The sequence below is a fragment of the Megalopta genalis genome, chromosome 13 (genome assembly GCF_051020955.1).
Source record: "Megalopta genalis isolate 19385.01 chromosome 13, iyMegGena1_principal, whole genome shotgun sequence".
Classification (NCBI taxonomy): domain Eukaryota; kingdom Metazoa; phylum Arthropoda; class Insecta; order Hymenoptera; family Halictidae; genus Megalopta; species Megalopta genalis.
The window spans coordinates 270,286-294,840 of NC_135025.1; the positions used below are offsets into that span (position 1 = coordinate 270,286).

The following is a 24,555-nucleotide window of genomic DNA, read 5'->3' on the forward strand; positions in this document are numbered from 1 at the left end:
CGTAGCAAGAATTAGAAGAAGATGTACAACTTTTAGGAGCTGCAGTCTGCTCTGCGAACCCACGAACATATTACAGTACAAAAATTATACCTTCTTTTCTTTCCAGTTGCGGGCCCGGAGGAAAAAACGCCAACGATCGGTGGCGACTATTGTTAATCGGCTGTGAACGTTCGATAGGGGACGGATCGCCGGCGACGTAAAAAGCGTCGCGCGACACGACGTCGATGTGACAAAGGAAGGATCGGGCAAAAAACCGGCCCCGCGAATTCGAGAAACGATCGCGCCGGTTTTTGTCGGGCCTCGTTCCTTTGCCGTCGGTGATTCGCGAGCAACTCCTCGGATCGCGATAATCGCGAGACGCCGACAAGAAACTAATGACCGACGACGGCTCGTCGCGGGAACTTGAATAATAGCGGCTGCAACGTGTCGCGTACCGTTGGGATTGTCTGGCTCTTTTCGACGGTGTTCCTCGCGAGTAGCTTTTCTTTCGCCAGACTTAGGCGGTGTCACTGCGAAGCGATAGACCCGGTCGACGCTGTTTCACGACGATCAGTTTTTTTTTACCTCGGATATTAAACTACTTTTTACTGCGAGCCCCTCGTTCGGAGATCATCCGAGAGATATCTGGGTTTAGACGCAGGTTTACGATGCACCCGTAACTTCTCTGCCACTCGGAAAATTAAGATTCTTCGCTAAGTGTTTTGCCGTCTTTCATTATGTTCATTTATTGTCAAGGCAACGTCCAACTCTAATTCTGAAACGGGGGGCGAATCGGAGTTTCTTTATATAGCGAGGCAGAAAGGTTTTTCTACACTCGTGAAGTTCTTTCGCCAATTGCCTTCTTCTTCTTCTGTTAATCGAGTCTTTTTCATTGTTCACGAAGGGCCGAGTCAAGATTCACGAACAGTTTACTGTCATTAATGTTCGGACGTAATACTATTTGAAATATTTACGTATCATGTTACTCGTTGTAGCAAACGATTCGTCATTTCTTATCGACCGAAAATACAGAAATAATTTAACAATAACATTTTCGATCAAAGATTGTCTTACGTCTCATTGATATTCCAACATTTTGAGAAGATAAATCTTTTTTTAAAAATTGATCTTAATATTTCGTCGCAAATACGTTTTGTTGTAATAACACCATTTAGCAGTTTAGGGACATAATGAATAATGTTTTTTAAATATCCTGCGCGAACGGAAACCAAAATACCTTTGAATTTTACCAAGATAATGATCCGAAACATAAGGCCCGAATAGTATGAGAATGTTTAAGTATAGCTTATAGTTTAATTAATTAATACATTTAATCAGTGTGACACATTGGCATCACACATGCATATATTTTTTATTCTTTCTTTTTTTGATCGCAAACCTTTGAATATCTCAATTTCAATATAAGTGGACTTGGGTCACTTTCAATATAGACAGTCCGCATACTTGGTGTCAAAAAAAAAACTAAAAGTCACAAAGTCTGAGATCAATTTTCCGCAAAATGACAGAATAATTTACATCGAAGGAATCAAAACGAATTGTACAATCCAGTTCCGAGTAAAAGTATAGCTACGCCACCAATTAGGAGCAGGGAAAATCGAGGGAACAAAGAATATTAACGACGACAGGAAACATTCGCTACTATCGATAATTACCTTCGATAATTAACTATCCCATTAAATCTTCGAAGCTGTCTTGAAGGATCCTCCATACCAATCTCACGGTTCGCGGGACAAGAGGGCGTGTTAAGCGACGCGGAAGGCATACTGAAGCGCAATTTATGCATTAAAGCCGGCGAGATCGCGAATCGACGTCGATTATTTTCGAATATATTACAAGAGACGTAACGGCGGGAATATTTAACCGTAATTTCGTCGGCGGAGGACGACGGCCCCGTCGTATTTTCTGTGAGATATGTGAATTATCCGGGGGGATATTGAATCGATTGAATATCTCCAAAGGTCTCGTATCTCATTTTCTCGGCGACCGGGGGTCGGATTTAAACCGTGGCCTGGCTCTGCCTTTCCCTCTCGAACAGCCTCGGCGCCGGGGTGCCGTCGCCATACTTTTCTTTGAAAATTATGTTCGACGGATAGATCGGTTGAGCAGCTTCGTTCTCGCGACAGCGAATCGCGCGCGGCGCATCGCGTCGCGCCCATGCACGAGACCCATGCGTCTTAATTATCGCTCGCTGATGGAAGCGAAAATTAATAAGCTCGACGTATCGCGCGAAAATTAGGCTGCGGCGGCTTCGCGTCGCGACACTGAGACACGGTTTTCTAATGAACAGCTTTCGTGTGTACACGAGAGGAATAGCATTGTTCGCGAGTACAGTAAATTCTCTCTAATTGACCCTCGGCTTTTAACACGTTCCGTGCCGAGCTTTTTTTACTCGAATCTTCACACTTTGATATTTGACTAAAACTTGATGTATTACGTGCAATTATTCATTCTCGTACACATAACAACGTAACAAAAACTTATCAACGCCCATTCTTGCGGTGGAAATTGATTCTTCGGTTCTAAATTTCTTGTAAACAATTTGTTCGGTTCACTAAGTAAACATGCAAGCGTGTACCATCGATGGTACACGTGGCACGGAACGTGTTAAGCAAAAAACGGACGATTTCCGAAGAGGAGACACGATTATTCGAGCCTCGCGGCTCGTTTTTATAATTGTTGAGAACCGGCGATTAGAACCCTTTGCACTCCGCTGTCCCCTCTCGTGGGACATCGTGATTCTAGCATATCGCTCGGATGTCCCCTCTCGCGGGACATTCAAGTTTATTAGCGATTACGGGGAATTGAGTTGTTTCAGCGGAACTTTTTCAGACATGCATGTTTCCCTGAAGTTTTCTCTTGAAACGGCACAAGACATCGAATCAAAATATAGTAAAATTACTAAGATATATGCAAGAAATGTCAGCGGGTTTTGACGAAAACGCGAGAGGCGTGCTCACGACGGTCCGAGCACTTCAAAGGCGCCACTTGAAAAGAGCGAGAAGGCAAGTTCGTAGAAGAAAGATCGGTATGCGAACATGGCACTCACTGTACAGTGAGATTTATAATCATAAAATCTGGAGGAAAAGATTTTCAAAGCTGAACTCGGTCTGGTTCGAAGCGTCGAGCGGTATAGATAGATCTGACGAGTGAGGAAATCGGAAAAGCGATTCTTCTCTTGGTAAATAAATTGTTTGGTAAAAGTTTTTTTTGGTAAATATCATCTTGTGAGTTAGTAATAACAATTAGAAATTTTCAAGCTATGTATTTATTCATATTTTTTATTAGAACAATGGCAAAACGTTCGAACACGAACGAGTCTCGTGACACAAGTAGTAGCGAAGATGAGCTCCAGATAGACGTTTATACAGATATATTAGAAAAAATAAATGTAGAAGGTTTTCTTCTACAGTCAGTCTATCGTTTCGATAGCAGCGATAGCGATATCGTCGAAGCAACAAGGCGACGAGAGAAAGAGTTCGCATAGACAGCGATTGAAACAACAAAACAAAATTATAAAACAAACGATAACAAAATTATAAAAAATAAAATACTGATTTCTTTGCAAATTTCTCGATTTCAGCCAAATTCATATAAGTCCAATATCATTATAATATGCTAGTCAGTTCCAAAACCATGCTAAATAATACGAGGGTCCGTAAATACACGTTTCTGCCGAAAAGTGGCGCTGAGTAGCTGGTAGCCAACGTCCAGAATGGTTCGGAGTGCTAAGGGATAAAAACGAGCCGCGAGGCTCGAATAATAGTATCTCCTCTCCCCAAAGTGTCGATTTTTCTGCACCTCCCGAGTGTTGCGCGGAAAGGATTCCACGCGAACAACAGCGTCGACAGGAATGTCGTTCCAAAACGAAGTAAAAAGGAGCGAGAGAAATCGCGACACGTCGTGTCCCCGATGAAAAAAGAAATAAGATCGAAATAATCAAACGTGGAAAGTTGGAAAATGGAAAAAGGCGAAAGGAACATTAACCCGCGTTGGTTCCGACGTATCTACCCCGACGCGACGCGGCGCAGTCCCGCCAAAGGACATCCGTCTCAGACGAGAGACTGCGGGGGGACATTGGTATCTCTCGCGGCACTCACGCAATCAGACTTTCTGATTTAAAGTTTGCCGGCCGTATGGACTCTGTGTCGCGTGTCCCGCCGGCGATAACGCTGTCGCTTCGGAAGTTTTCGCGGGGGGCGTCACGTAACGTCATTGTATTTTGATGCCGCCTGTAAGCCACGCCAGGCATTATTAAAACTTACCAACCAGGCGTCGCTGGCAGTTTTCTGTTCCGGAAATACGCCGGAATCCAGTTTGCGCTCGCCCGAAACAGAACCCGCGAGCTGGCCGACCCGGGCGCCGGGGGATCCGTTTTAAGAGCTCGGACAAAGCCGCGGCGCTAGATCGAATTTGTTCGACGCGGCGAGGGGAAATTAACATCAACGTTTGCCGGATAGCCGAAGTTATATTAGCTCATTTTCCGCGACGATGCTGAATTTTCTGTCTACGGCCGCTTTGATCGTACGGCATCGCGCACACGTTGAGCGTAATCTACGGCGCGTTCGAAAAATTTTGTTGATACCCTTGAAACGAGCAATTCCTGGGATCGTTTAAAGTAACTATTTCCTTGGCGATAATGTCCTCCGCGGCTTTATCGGGCAAAGAATTCGTCCACTCCTTAATAATAAATAATCAAAATAATCGCCATTATAATATAATATATATATAATAATATAATAATTGAAAATACCATGCTGTGATTATTTGGCGATTATTATATATATATATATATAATAATAATAATATATTATATATATAATATATATTACAATATATATTATAATATATTATAATAATATATTATATATATATATATATATATATATATATATATATACAATATAATATATATATAATATATTATTATAATATATTATAATATATATTGTAATATATATTATATATATAATATATTATTATTATTATATATATATATATATAATAATCGCCAAATAATCACAGCATGGTATTTTCAATTAATACAATAAATATATATATATATATTTTATTTATTGATATTTTATAAACTTACTTTTCTATAATTTACTTAAGTCGCTCTTTATTTCCCTTAAAAGTAAGGCAGGCAGGACTAGTGATTTCATTTGAATTAGTCTGAAAATCTGATTTGGCTAGATATAACACAATAATTCCGATTAGAAATAAGTCGACCTGCACACTTTTGCCGTGTATATTCAATATTAATTTCCGACTTTGTAAACGGAACAACTAGACGGTCGTAACGATGCGGTCGCGAATAGAAACATTCATCTTGTTCACTCCGAACTGCGGACGTTGAAAAACCGCGAATATTATTCAGACAATGATTCCACGGCGAGAGAAAACGAAGGACCTTGCAACACAACCGCGCGCGGCATTCAAGTAGAAAATATAACCGTGACATTTATGTGTATTTCCGTTCGAACAGTTTACATCGTCAAGCAGGCCGGCCCTGTAGTAATTAAATGGTCGGAAAAACCGTTATTCCTGTTCCAGCAGGATATGATTATTTAACAAACGTTCGCTAACGAGAAACACAGCCAGCGCCGCCTCGCCCCATCGCTGGCCAAGTTTATTTTTCCCGCCGCGCCGCAAGCATCGCTCATTTCTATTCCACAATGAAATTGTACACGTGGCGTTAAAAACGTAATGCCGTGTTAAAACAGCATTTCTCCGTGGCATTCCGTTGCGCGTCGACGCGAAAGACCGCGCGAAACGTTTTTATCGTTTCTGCATAATTTTCAAACGGGCCTGTAGAATTCACGCTCGCGCGCTGCTCGGCGCTCTGAAAATTTTTCGTTCAATTCATCGAACCTCGTCGACCGGTTAACCGACAACATTTTCGTTGTTTCGGACGTACCGATATCGACTTTTTAATGCACGATTCGAAAGAGAAAATAGTAGGTTGCAAGCCTCGCTGTGTCGAGTAAGTTGCTGTTTCAAGTTTAGAAGATCGTTAAACTTGCTGCCGATGACGCAAATTCATTTTGACTGGCGCTTTGATTACGATCAATCTTTTAATGCGAGCGTTTCTTCGGGTGTTTCACGTGTGATGTACATGCTAATGAGCATTATCTCGACTTTTTCATAAATAGTTTTCATTGCGACCGATGTTCTTGTTTTCTTGTACGGAATGCATTGGCTTCTTTTTTGGAGAGTCGACCAAGAAATTCTATTAAAACGTACTTGCCATACCAATTCGTTCAATGTTTACCGCCTTATCGGAGCCCAATTTATTGGTGTTGGGATTATGGAATGAAAATGAATATGATTCTAATTCTTTTCTTAAAAAGGACTTTATTTTATTCCTTTATTGAGAGAAGGTATATGGGCGAAAACGATCGAGCGACCAAACTCTACCGAGAGTCCGGTAAGAAAAAACGCTTCTTTTATACTCTTCTTGGGTTCGTCTTATCCACCAATCAGAGACGTTTTATTTGTCGCGTTTCACATTGTATACGTGACGCTGGGATCCCCAAACAGTCAGGGCACGATGTGTATCTAATGGTACCGGTGATGATGTATCGCGGTATCTACTATACAGGGTGTCCCACAATTATTTTAACAGCCGAAAAAGAGGGGTAGCTGAGGTCATTTGAAGTAACTTTTTCCTTTGCGAAAATGCAATCCGCGGCTTCGTTTACGAGTTATTAACGAAAAACACTGGCCAATGAGAGGCGACGGTGCGACGTACTCTCTCTCTCGCACCGTCACCTCTCATTGGCCAGTGTTTTTCGTTAATAACTCGTAAACAAAGCCGCGGATTGCATTTTCGCAAAGGAAAAAGTTGCTTCAAATGACCTCAGCTACCCCTCATTTTCGGCTGTTAAAATAATTGTGGGACACCCTGTATACAGTTTACATCGCCGTCGTTGCCCGCTGACGGATCCGGCGAAAATGTAAACCGATATCTTAGTATCTTAGTACTAAGTAAACTATAGAGATTAATTTTTGTTCGAGGCTAAAATTTCAACAATTGGCTTCGCTTATCTTAGGTTAATACATTTTTCTTTCCTTTTATGTTTTCCTATTATATCACCTTTCACACAATGAAAACATTAGAAACGTATTGTATCGTTTCGAAAGAGATACACAAGATAAATAACAATCCGTTCTAAACTAGATGCGAGAGAGTTTAAAGCATCCGGAACGTAATTATTCCCGCACTAATCCAATAGAGGAATTTATCCGTGAATAGTAGGAAGCAAGTTCGAAAGTTGTGAGAGCTTTCCCTCCGCAGAGTTGGATTGGGCTAAGTCCGCGAGCCGATTCGGGCGAAAAAAAGTCTTCGAAATTGAAATGAATTATTTCCCCGTATTTTCGCCGGAACGTAAGTACACAGAGAACTTCGACGTCGAACTGTTTTGAAGAAAAAGGTCGGTTCGCGTGGCCCCGATGCATCCTGCCGGCGAAAGAAACGCGGAAGCCGGGAGATTGCTGCTGCTCCGCCCCTGCATCGGGAGAAATCCAAAGAAACTTAGTTTGCCCCGTGAAGAAACAAGGCGCGTGAAAACACATGCAGGATCTACACGGTGCCGCGGTATCCCGATGGGACCACTTCTGTATCCTTCTTGCCAGATAAGCAGACGTCGGGCTCGCCGGCAAAATAAATAGGTTGCGAACGTGTGGTACCTTACGTATGAAAAAGGGCGTCCCGTGAATTCCCATCTGGATGCAAAGTCTGCCGGCGCGTATCGCACGTGCGGATGCGAGGATGGTTCATAATTAAACGGACGGTTCGTCCCTCTTCCCAAAGGTCACGGTTTACAGAGATATTAACATACGAGAAAATACCTCTGGACAATCTTAGGAGAATAACGGTCGCTATTTATTCATCGTAAACTGACTTCGCGTTCCTCGTCTTAAATGCATATTGTTGCCTATTGGGATTATGGAATGGAAATTAATATGATTCTAATTCTTTGCTTAACACTTTATCGTCCGGTCGTGGTTGAGGCTGCCACTCAGTAAGGACTGGCTTAGTCGCGCGCGCATTTGCTCCCAGTACCGGCTAAATTTTCGCTATTCATTGTGTTGTGCTTATTCCTTTAAAAATAATAATAAATAATAATTATTATTATAATTATAATTCATAAGGATATGGGGAGGTCAGCATACAGGAGGTCAGCTACTAACAAAACAGTAAAGAAGCGAAAACCGTCGATAGCTAAAAGTCGATTAATAGGCTATCGGTCGATAAGCATTGGCAATCGAAAAACCGATTAATAATAAATAATAATAATTATTATAATTATAATTCATAAGGATATGGAGAGGTCAGCATACAGGAGGTCAGCTACTAACAAAACAGTAAAGAAGCGAAAACCGTCGATAGCTAAAAGTCGATTAATAGGCTATCGGTCGATAAGCATTGGCAATCGAAAAGCCGATTAATAGGCTAGCGGTCGATAAAGTGTTAAAAGGACTTTATTTTATTCCTTTATTGAGAGAAGGTATATGGGCGAAAACGATCGAGCGACCAAACTCTACTGAGAGTCCGGCAAGAAAAAACGCTTCTTTTATACCCCTTTTGGGTTCGTCTTATCCACCAATCAGAGACGTTTTATTTGTCGCGTTTCACATTGTATACGTGACGCTGGGACCCCCAAACAGTCAGGGTACGATGTATATCTAATGGTACCGGTGATGATGTATCGCGGTATCTACTATATACAGTTTACATCGCCGTCGTTGCCCGCTGACGGAACCGGCGAAAATGTAAACCGATATCTTAGTATCTTAGTACTAAGTAAACTATAGATTAATTTTTATTCGAGGCTAAAATTTCAACATTGCCAATTGTCTCTACATTCCAGTTCCACTTAATTTTATTCGAAAACCTGAGTACGCGCGTTTCCGAACACACGTTGATAACAATAGACGATAGAGCATGTGTGAAATAAAAGACTCGACATTACTTTTGGCGAGTAAGTTATATGTTTTTTGACATTCGAATGCGGTGGGTGATAGCTTCCAGGTTGCAAAGGATTTTCACGGACCGAGCGCATCGAATGCAAGGTTGCTTCGTGTCGCAACAAAAATCGCAATCGCTTTGCCGCATTTCATTTATAAATAATGTGAAAATTCCTGTACTAATAGATAATATAAATACGTGACCGTTTGTTTACGTCTACAATAATTTTAGTAATAAACGCGTATCGTTGCCAAAGGTCTACGTACAACTTTTTTTCAAAATAAATACTCGATATTATTACCTAGATTTTTTTATTTATTTTTCACGTAACCTATGACTACATTCCTGTAAAAAACGATCTTTTAAAATTGAAAACAAAAAATCATGCATTTAAGGGTTAAAAGTCTTGAAATGACATGAAATGACATGAAATTATAACAATTTATATAATGATACAGATTTCCATCGATAATATAATGACCGCTATCTCAAAGTTTTCGACTCGAATTCCGAAAATTAATAAAGTTGCAGTCCATCAAAACAGATTCAATGTAAGTACTATATTTTCATATTTTCTTAGAAGAGGAGAAGTAATTTCGTAAACGTGTTAATTCTAAATCTAGCGAATCTATTAGCTTAGAAATACGCACTATTCTTTTTCACTTAAAAGTATTGATTTAGTTTGCAGTTTCAGCAGTTCTATCTGAACTCTCTGAAAAACTTTTCCATTTCTAAAACTGTAGCGGCTGTTGCGGTCGTGTGAAATCAAAACATCAAAAAGATTGGCTATTGTCTGTGCTACAGTAAAAACGAATACAGGAAAATAGAAAAACTGGCACCACCTAAATCGAGTAGTTTCGATGTTTTAATTTATAAAGCTTTTTTACAGTATTGTTACACATTCAACTTTGTGGCTTGACACACGAGGAAGGAATATTTACCTAATATATTTATAAAATTTTCATGAAACTGGATCGGTATTAAATTGTTATTGGTACTGCGTTAGTTAATTATAAAAGAATGATTTTTTGAAGTTGATAGAACAAGAAAGAAACGATTTTTTGTAGTTGATAGAACGAGAAGCCCTTTGAAGGACTAATGTCATCCATCTTATAGGATAACGGATTTTCCGTGGATATTCCGCGTGTCCTTTATTACACATTGACCTTATTCTACATATTGGATTACATATGAATTTGATCTGCTTGACTGAGAGAGTAGCCTATCTTACTCTACTAGTTCTATAATAGCTAAACTTAGATTGGTTGAGGCTTGCGTGAATAGAAAAGTTCACGTTCAGGGAAATTAGTAGAATGAGTCACGATCTTATTCCACTGGCACAATTCTAGGATAAACCTACGGAAGTGGTATCAACAATTTATAACGAAATTTTAGGAGGAAATATTAGGTCTACCGAAAAGTTCTGTCTGATAATGTCATTGCAAATTTCGATAGGTATGCACGTTGTTCATTTGAGACATGTATTTTTGAAAAATGTTGCTCACAAATTGCCATCACGCTGGCAATAGGTCATAAGTAACGACCTCTTTAAAAAAATTATATTGTACAATATAAATATTACCAAATTTATGAAAAATCTATTATTTCCTTTCATTTCTTAAATGGACAGAACTTTCCGGTAGACCTAATAGATTTTGTAAAAGTAGTTGACATATATTTCTCTGTTTTCAGCTATCATTCATATTAACACTATGCTCGCCACTCATTTGTCGCTGCTTTTTTAATAATAACTCGTAAACAAAGCCGCGGGTCGCATTTTCGCTAAGGAAAAAGTTACTACAAATGAGCTCAGGAACCTCTCATTTCCCGGAGATAATAATGATAATAATTTTAGGCTTTATTAATATTTTTAGATAATTTTAGGTTTTATTAATATTAGTAGTATTAGATAATTTTAGATTTTATTAATATTATTAGAGGCTTTATTAAAATTAGTAATTTTAGGCTCCCTGTATATTATACAGTTTGACATTTCGAACATTTTCCCTCGATTACTTAAGACTTAGAACGCGCATTAGTAGTTTAAAATAGTATTAGTAACATTAATATTAGTTTTTCGTAAATATATCTCTCACTAAATTTGTTCAAAGTGTCAAGCTCTGTAACACATTCAAATCTCATCCAAATCGAGAACTGTTACAGGAGGATCAAGTTGCAAGTAATTAGCAGCGAATCATTACGGTAAATATAATTCTATGCAAAGCTGCGTTACGTTGCGCATTTAGTTCGAAATCCCGTTTGTTTCGCAATCTTCGCTAAGAATTATGCCGGTTTGCTTGTCGGATTACATAAACACAGTGTAACTCTGCTCTCCTTGCGATGGAAACTTCGTGATATCACATTCATTTTTGCGTGAAGCTACAAAGGTGACGTTCGCCGCACACCCTAGTATATCATGGAATCTTCCAACACCGTGATGAGCAACGCTTGAACTGTTCCAATTAATTAAGAGCCGCGACCTTAAATAGGAAACTAGCAGCTACTGCAGCACAATATGGAGTCCTCTCGATCTACTTTTCCGCTGACTTCAAACGCAACCCTAGTAGTACAACGTGTTATTATGCCTCTTAGAATTCGTCTTAACGGGACTTAGCAAGTTTGTATCTTTGACGCAACCCTTACGGCGAGTTTGCAGTTCGTTGGTGCCCGTGCAGCTTGTTCACGACCGGGTGTAAGGAAGCGTGGTGAAATTTACGAAGAGCCTCTGTTTAATTAGCTTGTACCGGTGTTGCGAGTACACCTTTTCAAATGCGGGTCTTTCGGAAGGGGCCATCAGCACGAGGTAATGCCTCAACGGGAAAATTCAACGGCAGAAGGTAAATATTCTTCAGCTTTTATTTCTCATCGAGTCGGATGGATTTATGTGGCATTCGATTTGATAGTGATAAAATGATCCTAAATCATCGTATTACATATATATATTATATGATTTATATGGCATTCGATTTGATAGTGATAAAATGATCCTAAATCGTCGTGTTATATATATATAGTTGATGATAAATGATCCTAATCATAGTGATAAAATCATAGTGATAAATGATCCTAAATATTAATATATATATATATATATATATATATATATATATATATATATAATAAAATGATCCTAAATTAATAATAAATGATAATAAATGATTATTAATAAATGATCCTAATATTATATATATATAATACGATGATTTAGGATCATTTTATCACTATCAAATCGAATGCCATATAAATTTATCTGACTCAATGAGAAATAAAAGCTGAAGAATACATATATATACATATTTTCTCATTGGTCGGTGTTTTTCATTAATAACTAGTAAACAAAGCCGCAGATTGCATTTTTGCAAAGGAAAAGTTACTTACAATGATCTCAGCTACCCCACATTTCCGTAATACGAAACATTTTTGGGACACCCTGTATATATATATATATTATTTCAGGAGATATTACTAATAAATAACGACAAATAAAGTATTAGGCAGATCTGAGTGATGAAAATTTGACTGTTGCATAGGATTCATCTGTTAAGGTTAGGTTAGAATTCTATAATTTCTTTCTTCGATTCACTTCTATTGCGAAAATGTGGTTAATGTTTTATATTATGCATCAGATTAATGAAATATATATATACTTTTTTTCGCATAAAGCTATGAACACTCTGACACCGTAATTAGGTCCATTTGGATCCTGAGTATAAATATCGTTACTTGCCACTTTAATCTAATCTCTGTTAAACTAATTTAAATTAACCCCACATGTATCTTATAAATAAGATTGAGAAAATTAAGAACATAAGTACATGTAAATGATCCCAAGCATAATTATAGCTTTGTCAAAAAGGTCTGTCTTTCGAGTGATAATATAAGAGTATCTTAATTCGTGGACTTCGAAATAAAAATATATTATGTTTATTGAAATTCTGCGACAATTATTCGGTGTTCGACGAGTATACTTGTCATCGCTTGATATTCGCCACACAAATAGGTGCGCGCTCCGAAAAGGAGGCGCCACAGCTAACTGGTTAAAAAAAAAAATAAAAATAAAATATATATATATATATATATATATATATATATATATTCTTTTTATTTTTATATATACTTGAACGGGACATTTTTCAGATAGTTTATCAAATAATCGTAGATATTTAAATACAATATTATTACTATTGTATTTGACTATTATATATTATAATATTATATATTATATTATACTATAGTATTTGAATATCTACGATTATTTGATAAGCTATTTGAAAAATGTCCCGTTCAAGTTTTTCGCGTCTCCTTCCTCGTCTACTCGGAAGCGATGTGCCTTTCCCTTGAAGTGCTCATAAAGCATTATGAAGCCATCCAATCGGCTGCGAAGATACTTACGAACGTACTCGATCCCGTCTCCACTGGCAACTGCCGCGTCGTCGGGCAGGAAGCAAGGCGACACAAGGAAGGTAGGGATCGACTTAATGAAGTCATGATTCGGCTTGACAATGTAAATCGGTCGAGCCACGCGAAGAATTCAATATCCTAACAATAGCATGGTCCCGATCGATAAGTAGTATATCGATAAGGGCGGCGGGGAGGAAGGGGCCTAGGAAGTCCCGAGTCTCGTCGGATTTCCCTGTACAGGCAGTAACGCTTGTTTGTCGCTCGCCCTGAAAAACTACCTCCGGAACCAGAAAGTCACGAATTTCGCTTCCGCTACCGCCGACATTTGTCCGTCCATGAATCGTCCCCGGCTTTTGTTCTATTGACAATGAAAAGCAGAACTGATTGGAAGCTGGCAACCACTCCGTGATCAATACACGTCACTCTTTTGACTAATATGGACACCGAATATCAGCGCGAATGGGGTTCTTCGTCTCTGTCGATAATTCGTTCTGCGGCTATGGGATAGGGCGGACTCTCTTGGTTACTCTCGACGAGAAACAAAATTTTCGAAATTTCTCTCTCGGCACACTCTTAACACTTAGCCAACCGAATGGGGAGTGTATATGCGCGTTGTTTCCAAATGGAATTAAGTAGAAACGAAGTCGCTGGTTGCTTTTATGTACACTTTAAGAATATTACAGTACAGTTATGGTGCTAGCGATGCGTTATTTGCGTTCTATCTGCGTTCTTAGAGTTCTACGAGTTCTGGGAGTTCTGGGAGTTCTAACAATTCTGGGAGTTCTAACAATTTTGGTGGTTCTAACAATTTTGGTGGTTCTAACAATTTTGGTGGTTCTAACAATTTTGGTGGTTCTAACAATTTTGGTGGTTCTAACAATTTTGGTGGTTCTAACAATTTTGGTGGTTCTAACAATTTTGGTGGTTCTAACAATTTTGGTGGTTCTAACAATTTTGGTGGTTCTAACAATTTTGGTGGTTCTAACAATTTTGGTGGTTCTAACAGTTCTGTCTAACGTTCTAACAGTTCTGGTGGTTCTAACAGTTCTGTCTAACGTTCTAGGTGCCCTTCCGCTTGTCACCTCGGTTTTTTTGTTGATTGGTGGATGGTGGGTTTCGGTGGTGGAAATGAAGCGTTTTTGATTGGAGATGGGTGTGTCGGAAGGAACTTGAAATGAGGAGTGGGAAACTGTTCGAAAGTTCGGGTTGTAATTTTTCCGTTTTGTGAAATATGGAATTTATGAGTCGTGTTGTCCGTTCGTCGGGTCGAAGGGTATTTTCGTTCGGATGCATTTTTTACTGTCGCAGGTATATTGCTTAATTGCTCAAGGGATGGCCAGGGACGTTCGACCTTCGGTGTTGCCGTCGCAACAGGGAGATCTCCCCGTTTTAAGTTCAGTCGATTGACGACCGAATGGATGATCAATGACAAATTAAAACTGATTGCTTAATTTGATTAAGATTTGCACGAAGTACGAATGCTGAAGAAGTAATCGATGCCATATAAGTTAGCTTCGTAACTTTTGTTTAATAGAATGAAATATTTTGATTTTATGAAAATATTTCAGGTCTCCAGCTGCGGTCGTGGAAGTGTTAAGGATCCTAAACGCAATCTGTGCAGCATTTTCGATCGATCGGACGACGGGAACGCATGCCTATCGAACTTGAAAATTGATTATCTTTTAAACTTCTTTTTCCTCCGAGATAGTACACGTTCCTCCAAAAGTATTAGGACACCTTCTTATTTCATACAAATTGTAGTTTTTCTCATTCGATTTAGGTAATGTCTGCGAGTGTTTCATGGCATCGTATTGTCGAAATTACATATTAAGTTATAAGCGTTTGTTTATACGACTTACGATTTATACGACAAAAATTTGTAAGAAAAAGTATTAATATCATACTCATAGAAATAATCCATGCCATAATCCCAATAAAGTCCGAAAAGAAACTTTACTTCTCCTTTGTAAAATCGACGTTATTTTTATTATACTGTTAAATATATATGTATAATCTACTTGTAACAATTTCATAAAATTAAGCTTGAAATAAAGTGAAGAAATTACAAGAACTACCCATCGGTTCTTTAGAATTTAATTTTCTGTAATAATCTTAACACTTTTGGAGGTGGATGTACATCGTAAATATACATGTTTTTTGTATTGTTACACATGTCTTTCTTTTCCATGGAGAAGAATCGAAATCGCTCAATATCGTGGTAATGAATTCGAAAGGATTTTTCAATTCGAGGTCACAATAAAACAAATACCTAAACTCATCTCGTCGTTGCCTATAATACTGCGAAGTCGGTGGTACACGTTCCTATGTCAAAACATCCACGGTAATCCTAACCTTTTGTCGAAGATAAATTTCTTTCACTGTTTTTCAAATCGCAGTTTCTCGATGGTTAAATACGGATTAATCGTCCATAGGAAACATTTTCTTGTCGGACCGTAGGAAATGGCTGAAAAATCGCCGGGCTAATTTGTGACGCAAACCTGTATAGTGAAATTGATCGAATGCGACGCGATATTGTCCGAATCTAGATTGCAATTCCTGGTAACGCACGATGCAATTTTACACACGTGGACGTGACATAAACTTTCCGAGCGTAACAGTAGAATGTTACATACATTTCCCAGCAGCTGCCATCTTATATCGTTCCGAATTGCTAACGACAGCGTTCTTATAATCTTGAACATTGGATATTTCAGAACCGTTTGCATCGCGGTAGGTTTAATGTAGGATAATAACTAACATTATTCCGAAGTTACATCTTGCTAGAGCCACTTCTTTGATTAAGGAATTTCTCGTTTATTCATCAGGTCACGTACCATTTCTCTGCTTTACTTGTGCGACCACGTACAACGTCTATTTCTACATGGAAAGTATATGCGATTCTCGTATCTACTTGTTTCATCGGATAGAATGTGTCTGTTCCGTATTGTAATTATCTACGATATTTTTGTAACGGTCCAATTATATATACGGGAGCCGTGTCCGGTTTCATCGATAAAAGGCCGGACTTATTTCCTTTATCTGAATCAACGTAGCACGGCGACGTTGTTTATTGCCAGACGACAAGAATATTAATAGCTTTTGATCAGGGAGGAGCAGCGAAACAGAACTGGACCAAACAAATGAAACAAATATTCGTATGCGCGCAGGACAGTGTTGTTGATTCGTCCTGCAAAAGTTTCATTTAACAGGATCCGTTTCTGTTTAATAACATGAAGTATGGGTTACGTCGGCGCATTACAGAAAATCAGAATTACGAACAAAGTGATGTGAAACAAGCAGGTATATATATATATATATATAATACCAATTTATCTTCATTTTGAAACGTAAGTGAGAGGACTCACGCATCGGCTAAATTGACTATTTTAAGCTTTCGCTCGTTGCTTAATACTTAATAATAATATTTAATAATAATACTTAATACTTAATAAAAATACTTAATAATAATACTTAATACTTAATACTTAATACTTAATAATAATAATTAATTACTTAATACTTAATAATAATACTTAATTACTTAATACTTAATAATAATAATAAATTACTTAATACTTAATAATAATAATAAATTACTTAATACTTAATAATAATAATTAATTACTTAATACTTAATAATAATAATTAATTACTTAATATTATATATCAATATATCAGTTTTTTTCGTTGAAGGAAACTAATAAATAAGTTTTTACACTTCAACGCTTCTCCAGATGTTTCCAACATGTAATTTAGGATTAACGATACTTTCGCAATATCCTTATCTCGATTAAATGTTACAACACAACTCTAAACATTTGTATGTCATTCGTTCCAAGTTGAGCTGCTTCGTTAAATGTTCGAAGATACTAGTTTAACTAATATATAGTGTTGGCTCTAAGAAAATATAATAAGTAAGTCGAAAAAATAGATTCGATTTGTTTAATCGTTACGATTTATTATTTTCCACCGTGTTGTAAACTTTCACATTATAATGTGAATAACGTAAATTTTAATGTAAATAAAGTTGTACTTGACGATGCTAAAAAGAACCGAACTTCGCTTGTACCGAACTTGCGACGTTCCAACAAAAGACAAACAGTTGCCGTAGTTTATAGTTATATAGTTTATATTATAAAATTCTTAAGATCCATCTGCATAACAAATAAAACTAACCCGCGATTTCATACCGAAAAATCAAAATCTCGTTCACGGTCAGAGGGTTTATATTTACTAGCCAATGTAATTTCCATTGTTATAGATAACTTCTTCAAGATTACTCATTTTTAGAGGCGATAACTCAAGCAGAGCTCGGTTGCCTACTTCATTTTTTAATCTCTTTTTCCATCCAAAGCCCGGACAGCATGTTGGATGCCAAAAACTTCATCGAAAACGTTCACCAAGTTTCTACACGCTTCTACAGCATTTCTACCTTATTGGATTTCAGACAGAATACAATGCTGTAAACAAACTTGATCAATAAATATGTTTACGCGAATGAATCTCACTTAATATTGAGACGACGAAACCATTGTTTCAATATATTCAGAGCAATGGTAAAAAGTGCCAGCTGTACGCGTTGCAAGCGAACTCGTTCATATAAATAATATATTGAAACTTATTGAAATATATAATAATAAATATATAAACATATTGAAACTTGAGATGACATCGGTTAAATTATTTTTCATCCTGCAAAGACGATTAATATTTACTCGATTATACTCGAGTATATGCTAAAAAAAGTAACGCTTCAAGGTGATGCTTTAACCCTAGAAAGATAACCATATGACAACGTACGTAAAAGATAACCATACGCTTCAGAGGCGTATGCTTTTCTAAGGCGTCAATTTGATACTAACAATGGATATTTATTTAAGTTAATCTAGTCATTTTAAAGGTTTGGCATTATTGTCAAAATAAAATGCATTTATATTATATTTTTTTATATTTTAACACTTTATCGACCGCTAGCCTATTTATCGGCTTTTCGATTGCCAATGTTTATCGATCGCTAGCCTATTAATCGGCTTTTCGATTGCCAATGCTTATCGACCGATAGCCTATTAATCGACTTTTAGCTATCGACGGTTTTCGCTTCTTTACTGTTTTGTTAGTAGCTGACCTGCTGTATGCTGACCTCCCCATATCCTTATGAATTATAATTATAATAATAATTATTATTTATTATTATTTTTAAAGGAATAAGCACAACACAATGAATAGCGAAAATTTAGCCGGTACTGGGAGCAAATGCGCGCGCGACTAAGCCAGTCCTTACTGAGTGGCAGCCTCAACCACGACCGGACGATAAAGTGTTAAGTAATTTTAAACTGAAATCACTAGACCTCTATGAAAAATTAACAAAAATCAACAGTCTTCGCAGGCGCCTCTGCGACGTAGGTTATCTTTCTCGGGTTAATAACAAAGAAATAAGAATTTGCAGCTTCATTCCGAGATACTCCCAATTTACGTAAAATGACTAGACTTCGATCACGGACAAAAACGAACCAATTAGAACAGCTTCGCCGGATTCAATCAATCTTACGTGCCTCTCCGTGCGAGATCACGCGGCGCAACTGCCGGACGAATTTCCTGCAGATACGTTTTCATATAAAGTTCGGAACAATCCATTTAAAAGAGTTTCCCCGAAACTTTTCCTCTCGGCTCCTCAAGTTCTAAACTCTATAGTCTTAAATCTTGACGCCGAGAAACATGGCGCGCTGCGTTACACGCCGACAAGAGGCAATTAACTTCTACAAGGTCGGGCGATGGCCGGATGGGGGCGAGCGAGGGCGGGACGGAGCACAACCGCTAACGAGTATTTAGAGGAAAACGGACAATCGCGAGCAGGTCCGAGGCGGTGCGGCGTCGAAGCCGTGTCACGTTCACCCGTTCTGAAACAATGACGTTCCAGCGGCTAAAGCAGCGGCGAAAGTATCAGATATCGTCGCAATGTGACGGCCGCGGATGTATTTATTTGGAGGGCTTGCGGAAAGCCCTCAAGGGTTGCCTTTATTGCGCGGCCCTTCTCCCCCCCCCAACGCTTTCCCCCGCTTTATTCGCTCTACGTGCCGCGAACCCGGACTTCTGATAGGGCCACCGAGAACCAGGCATTTCTTTAAGACGCCCTGCGCGCCGCCCGAATAGCCAATAAAAGAGTAGTAACAGATACCGTGTCCGCGATCAACGGTTTCATGGCAGAAATTATCTCGAGACGTGGCGCATTTATTATACCGCTTGCTTGCCGGTGCGGCGTTCTCGCGAATCCCCTTTGCAACCAGCTAACTCAAACGTTTCTGCAGACTGCGCTGTGTGGTCTGGTAAGTATCTCTGTCAGTGGGTTTGAATAAAATTCGGTAATTAAAGGATAACGAGACGCGAACGGACAACAAGGCATTAACTGGCTATGAAGGATATAGAGATTGGGTCACGAGGAACGAAACGTCTAATTATCTCGGTCGGGACTTTGACGATGCAAGGTTATTCAATGCAGAGATCACGTATCATATTATATATATTCATATTATATATATATATTTATATATATATATATATATATATATATATATATATATATAATAATTATTCAATGCAAAGATCACGTATTATATTATATAATGTGAATATTATATTATATTATATAATATATAATTATTATATATATAATATTATATTATAATATTCAATATATATAATATATGATACGTGATCTTTGCATTAAATAATTATTATTATATATAATAATTATTCATATTATATATATAATATGAATATATATATATAATATGATACGTGATCTTTGCATTGAATAACCTTTTATCGTCAAAGTTCCGACTGAGATAATATATATATATATATATATATATATATATATATATATATATTCATATTATATTATATATATTCACGTAATCAAAGATCACGTCAACTATAGTATTCTGACGAAATATTTTGTCTAATGTTATTCTGAAAATGATTTTGTAGCAGATGTAGAAAACTGCACAGCTTCATTAATACAATCATTTCTCCACGAATGTCTCAATTTTGCTGTGCCATGAGTGTTGCGATGCTATTGCTACAGCTATGCGATTTATCGACTTTCTCGCTACATTGATGCGAAGGCTCGTCCGAGTCAGTCAAGCGTATGATGCGGCACGCGGCGCGGCTCCTTTGACTCGAATTCCCGGAAGACAACAGAAAATGGTCTGTTTGGATGTGTGAGTCAGCTAAGAAAAACCGCGGAGCTACGAGATACGTGATAAGTATTAGGCACGTAACCATCGAATCGTGGGCATGGGACCTCCGAATTGCCTTCGAATCGTGGCACGTGGCCTCCGAATTGCCATCGATCATTTTCTTTTTAACGAGAAATGATTAATATTTCGGCGATCGAAAATACCTAATCGTTAATACTTTGCAGTTAAAGATAGTGTCAAAAAATTATATTATTCATGCCTTAGAAAATAGGTATAATGCTGTTAAATTTTAACGCAGACTTCCCTGATTTTTGAAGTTTATAGTAAAAGCGGTAGACGCGAAACATTTATTTTAAATAATATTTAATTAATTTAATATTCATTTTAAATAATATTTGTAACCTCGATCGTTAGGCACGTCGGGCAATCTATCGTTTCGGCACAGTATATCGAAACATTTTCGAGAACGATCGTAAACGATCAACATTTGCCACTGGAAATATAGTGGTCAGATGTTAAATTCGATGGTACCATGTTACGTGGATTGTGGGCAAAGTTTATTTTCGTATCGTTTGATTCTTAGTCCGCTGCAGAATAAAAAGGGTTTCGCTTTATCGTATTTACTGGATGGATATTCGATATTGACCAACTTAACCGCAGCGATTCACTTTTTAACCGTATAAACAAACGGTATCAAACGATATCAAAAGAGTCCATTAAACCGAACAACATTTGAATCGACGTGAAGCAAGGGGCGGTGCAGGTTTTAATCCTTTGCACTCGAAGCTATTTTAACTGTAAATATAAAAACATTTCTCTAACTTATAGTGTTTTTATTTTATATGGCAAAATGCATTTTATGCATGTGACATTGTCTATTGGGAGTCGCGCAACAATTACACTCTTAACAATTTTTAAAATCTAAACTTTGTTGATATAGAAATGACTTTCAAACGTGATGTAACAAATTTTAGTGGTGCCTCAGAGTCACCACTCGAGTGCAAAGGGTTAAAGCAACTAGAGCATGCTATTATATAATTCTCTAGAGGTTAGATTCAGTATACGCATACATATGCAACTCATAAATAGACTGCGGACGTTTATGCACATGTACAAACCGTAACCAAAGATTACGTAGCTATCCCACAATTCAAATGTGTTTGTTAAAATGTGTTCGTTTTATTAAAGCTGTACAACTTTCGTTACTAGTTGTAAAATATTATAATATCATAATATATTATAATATCATAATATATTATAATATTATATAATATGTTATAATATTATAATATCTAAAATATTATATTATATTTATCTCTATTTTATATTTATCTTTATTTTACATTTATCTCAGTCTATTAAGATATTAACTAACAACAGAACTGTACAGTGACTCTGATTAATGTTTGGACACCTTTTGAAGCGCGATAAATTTTTTAGATAGGTAGAGAGATCATAGACCATAACTAGATTACTTTTTTTTTAAATTTTGCTATTCCTTAGAATAACAAGAGAAAATAGCGAACTCTCATTTTTTAATTTTTTTATCCGAGCCTATAACGAAAATTAAAAAAAGAAAGCATACCAGTTGTGGTCTGATTTCTCTATCATAAAAAAAACTCAAGTCGTTCAGTTTAATTCTCAAAAAGTTATTGCGTTTTGAAGGGTATCCGAATATTAAACAGAGTCTCTGGTACATCCACGCGATTCAAAGCACCCGAAAGCATTCGATGGCTCCGGTTGAAAGACCCTTTTACTTTCAGAGGTCAGCGTATGCGATAATGACAGATAAAACGCTGATGCATCCTGATGCGTTTTGATCGATATCCCCGTCTTCTTCGCATCCCACGTAATACCATCTTCCGACTGAATATAATCAAACGCAGAAACGGCAACAGTCGGAGCTCTGCATCGAGGAAAGAATATTTCCGGCAGGTCTTCGAATATCTCCGTTCCCTCGTTTCGCCATGGAGGTCTTTCAATTTCACCGACACCATAGTTGGGCGCCGAGCGGGGCGAGGCCTCCGAGATTACCGTTATCTGAACGACGCCGTTGAAACTCAACACCCGCGTAATATATCTAACTGGCCAGTGCCTCACCTTTGACCCTGTAACCGTATATAACCCGGTAAGACCTCACACACGCACGAGACATCGTGCACCAGAAAGTCCACACACACACACACACACAGTTTCGGAACGAGCGGGCAGCGCGTGCACGCGCGCGCGTAGCGCACACCGAGGCACCCTCTTTTATACTGGATTCAGGGGTTAACCGTCTCGCCCCCCGATCCTCTCTTACCTGCTCCGCATGGAAAATAGCTGGTTCTTTGTCCTTACGTTCGCGCGCCAGTTATATATGCGTACAGGATGTTTCATAAAGTGCCACGTGTGTCTGGGGGTGAGGGAACGGTCGAGGAATTCCTTGGAAAAATAACACGCTATCGCCGAGATGCGCGGAACTCCGGCTTTCCCTCGGATAGGATTAGACGGGCGAAATGAGGAATTTTGTATGCCGCGGAAATTGTGCTCCTTTGTCTCGTAATATACGAGGGAGTTACGGCGATTTACGGTTCCGCTAATATTGTGTTATATCGACTGGTCTTTTTTCGGGCAATTCGAGGATCTTATTCAATCAATCTCATATGAGATTTCGAGAGCTAATTGCAAAATAAAGATTCTCGAATTGCTCGAGAAAGAGCACAGTCGATATAATATATTGTATATATTATAATATATATTATAATATATTATAATATATATAGCTCCCTCGTATATTACGAGGCAAAGGAGCACAATTTGCAAAGAAACACCTTTTATCGATAAATCTCATATAAGATTTCAAGATCTAATTGCAAAATAAAGATTCTCGAATTGCTCGAAAAAGACCAGTCCATATAATATATATTATAATATATTATATTATATATATTATATTATAATATATACTATATATATTATAATATATTATAATATATTATAATATATATACATAACTCCCTCGTATATTACGAGACAAAGGAGCACAATTTGCAAAGAAACACCTTTTATCAATAAATCTCATATAAAATTTCAAGACCTAATTGCAAAATAAAGATTCTCGAATTGCTCGAAAAAGAGCACAGTCGATATAATATATTATATATATTATAATATATATTATAATATATTATAATATATATAACTCCCTCGTATATTACGAGTCAAAGGAGCACAATTTGCAAAGAAACACCTTTTATCGATGAATCTCATATAAGATTTCGAGACCTAATTGCAAAATAAGAAGGTGTTCCTTTTAAAGTGATAGAACATTAAATTGAAATAAAACACTTAAAAGCTTGAGCTTGAAGCCAAATTTTTTTGTTACTTGAAACATGATTTTATAACATTTAAGTTTCGTGTACATAATGAAAATTAAAGCAATGCATTTCGTAGGTCTTGTCACTTATACGCATGCTGCAAATTTCATAAAAATCGGTTATCATACAGACAAACTACATGTGCTGGAATAAGGTAGTGAATATTTTCCCATAAAAGCATCTCTATGACATCAATAACTGTGGATCAATAGCTTTTATCAGTCGGATAGTACCGGCGCCAGTTTCGATAAAATTGCTAAAAGATCGCTTTTTCGAAAAGCATTAAATGTAAAACATTTAAATGCAAAGCCATTAAATGAAAAACTTCCACGGACACATTGTTATCCGTGATACTGTTCTACGTCGCAGTAGATTTACAAGAAAAAGAATGATATCCGAATAGAAATTACTGTTGCTTTATTGTATTTTATGGCTGCAACCACTGATACGGCTGGATATTTTGGGAGGCAGCGTGTATTAAAAATAGATTTAAAAGGTCGATTTTTTTACCCTTGGCCCGGAAAATCCCCTTGAAGAGGAAACGGAATAAAAATGTGACGTTTTTCGTAGTTTAAATTTTATCACGAATGAACTGTCGGCTGCACGGCATATAATTATGCAATTT

At 37.6% G+C, this 24,555-nt stretch overlaps 1 protein-coding gene across 1 annotated transcript in view; it reads right to left on the minus strand.

Annotated features, from left to right (window-relative positions):
• LOC143260470 (uncharacterized) overlaps positions 1–24,111 on the minus strand; it is a 100,795-nt gene extending 76,684 nt beyond the window's left edge. Inside the window, exons 1-2 of the mRNA XM_076525945.1 lie at positions 24,063–24,111; positions 22,329–22,679 (exon numbers count right to left, since the gene is read on the minus strand). Coding sequence (XP_076382060.1) covers positions 22,329–22,679; positions 24,063–24,111 — 400 coding nt within the window. The remainder of the gene's footprint in view (positions 1–22,328; positions 22,680–24,062) is intronic.
• Positions 24,112–24,555: the final 444 nt, after the last annotated feature.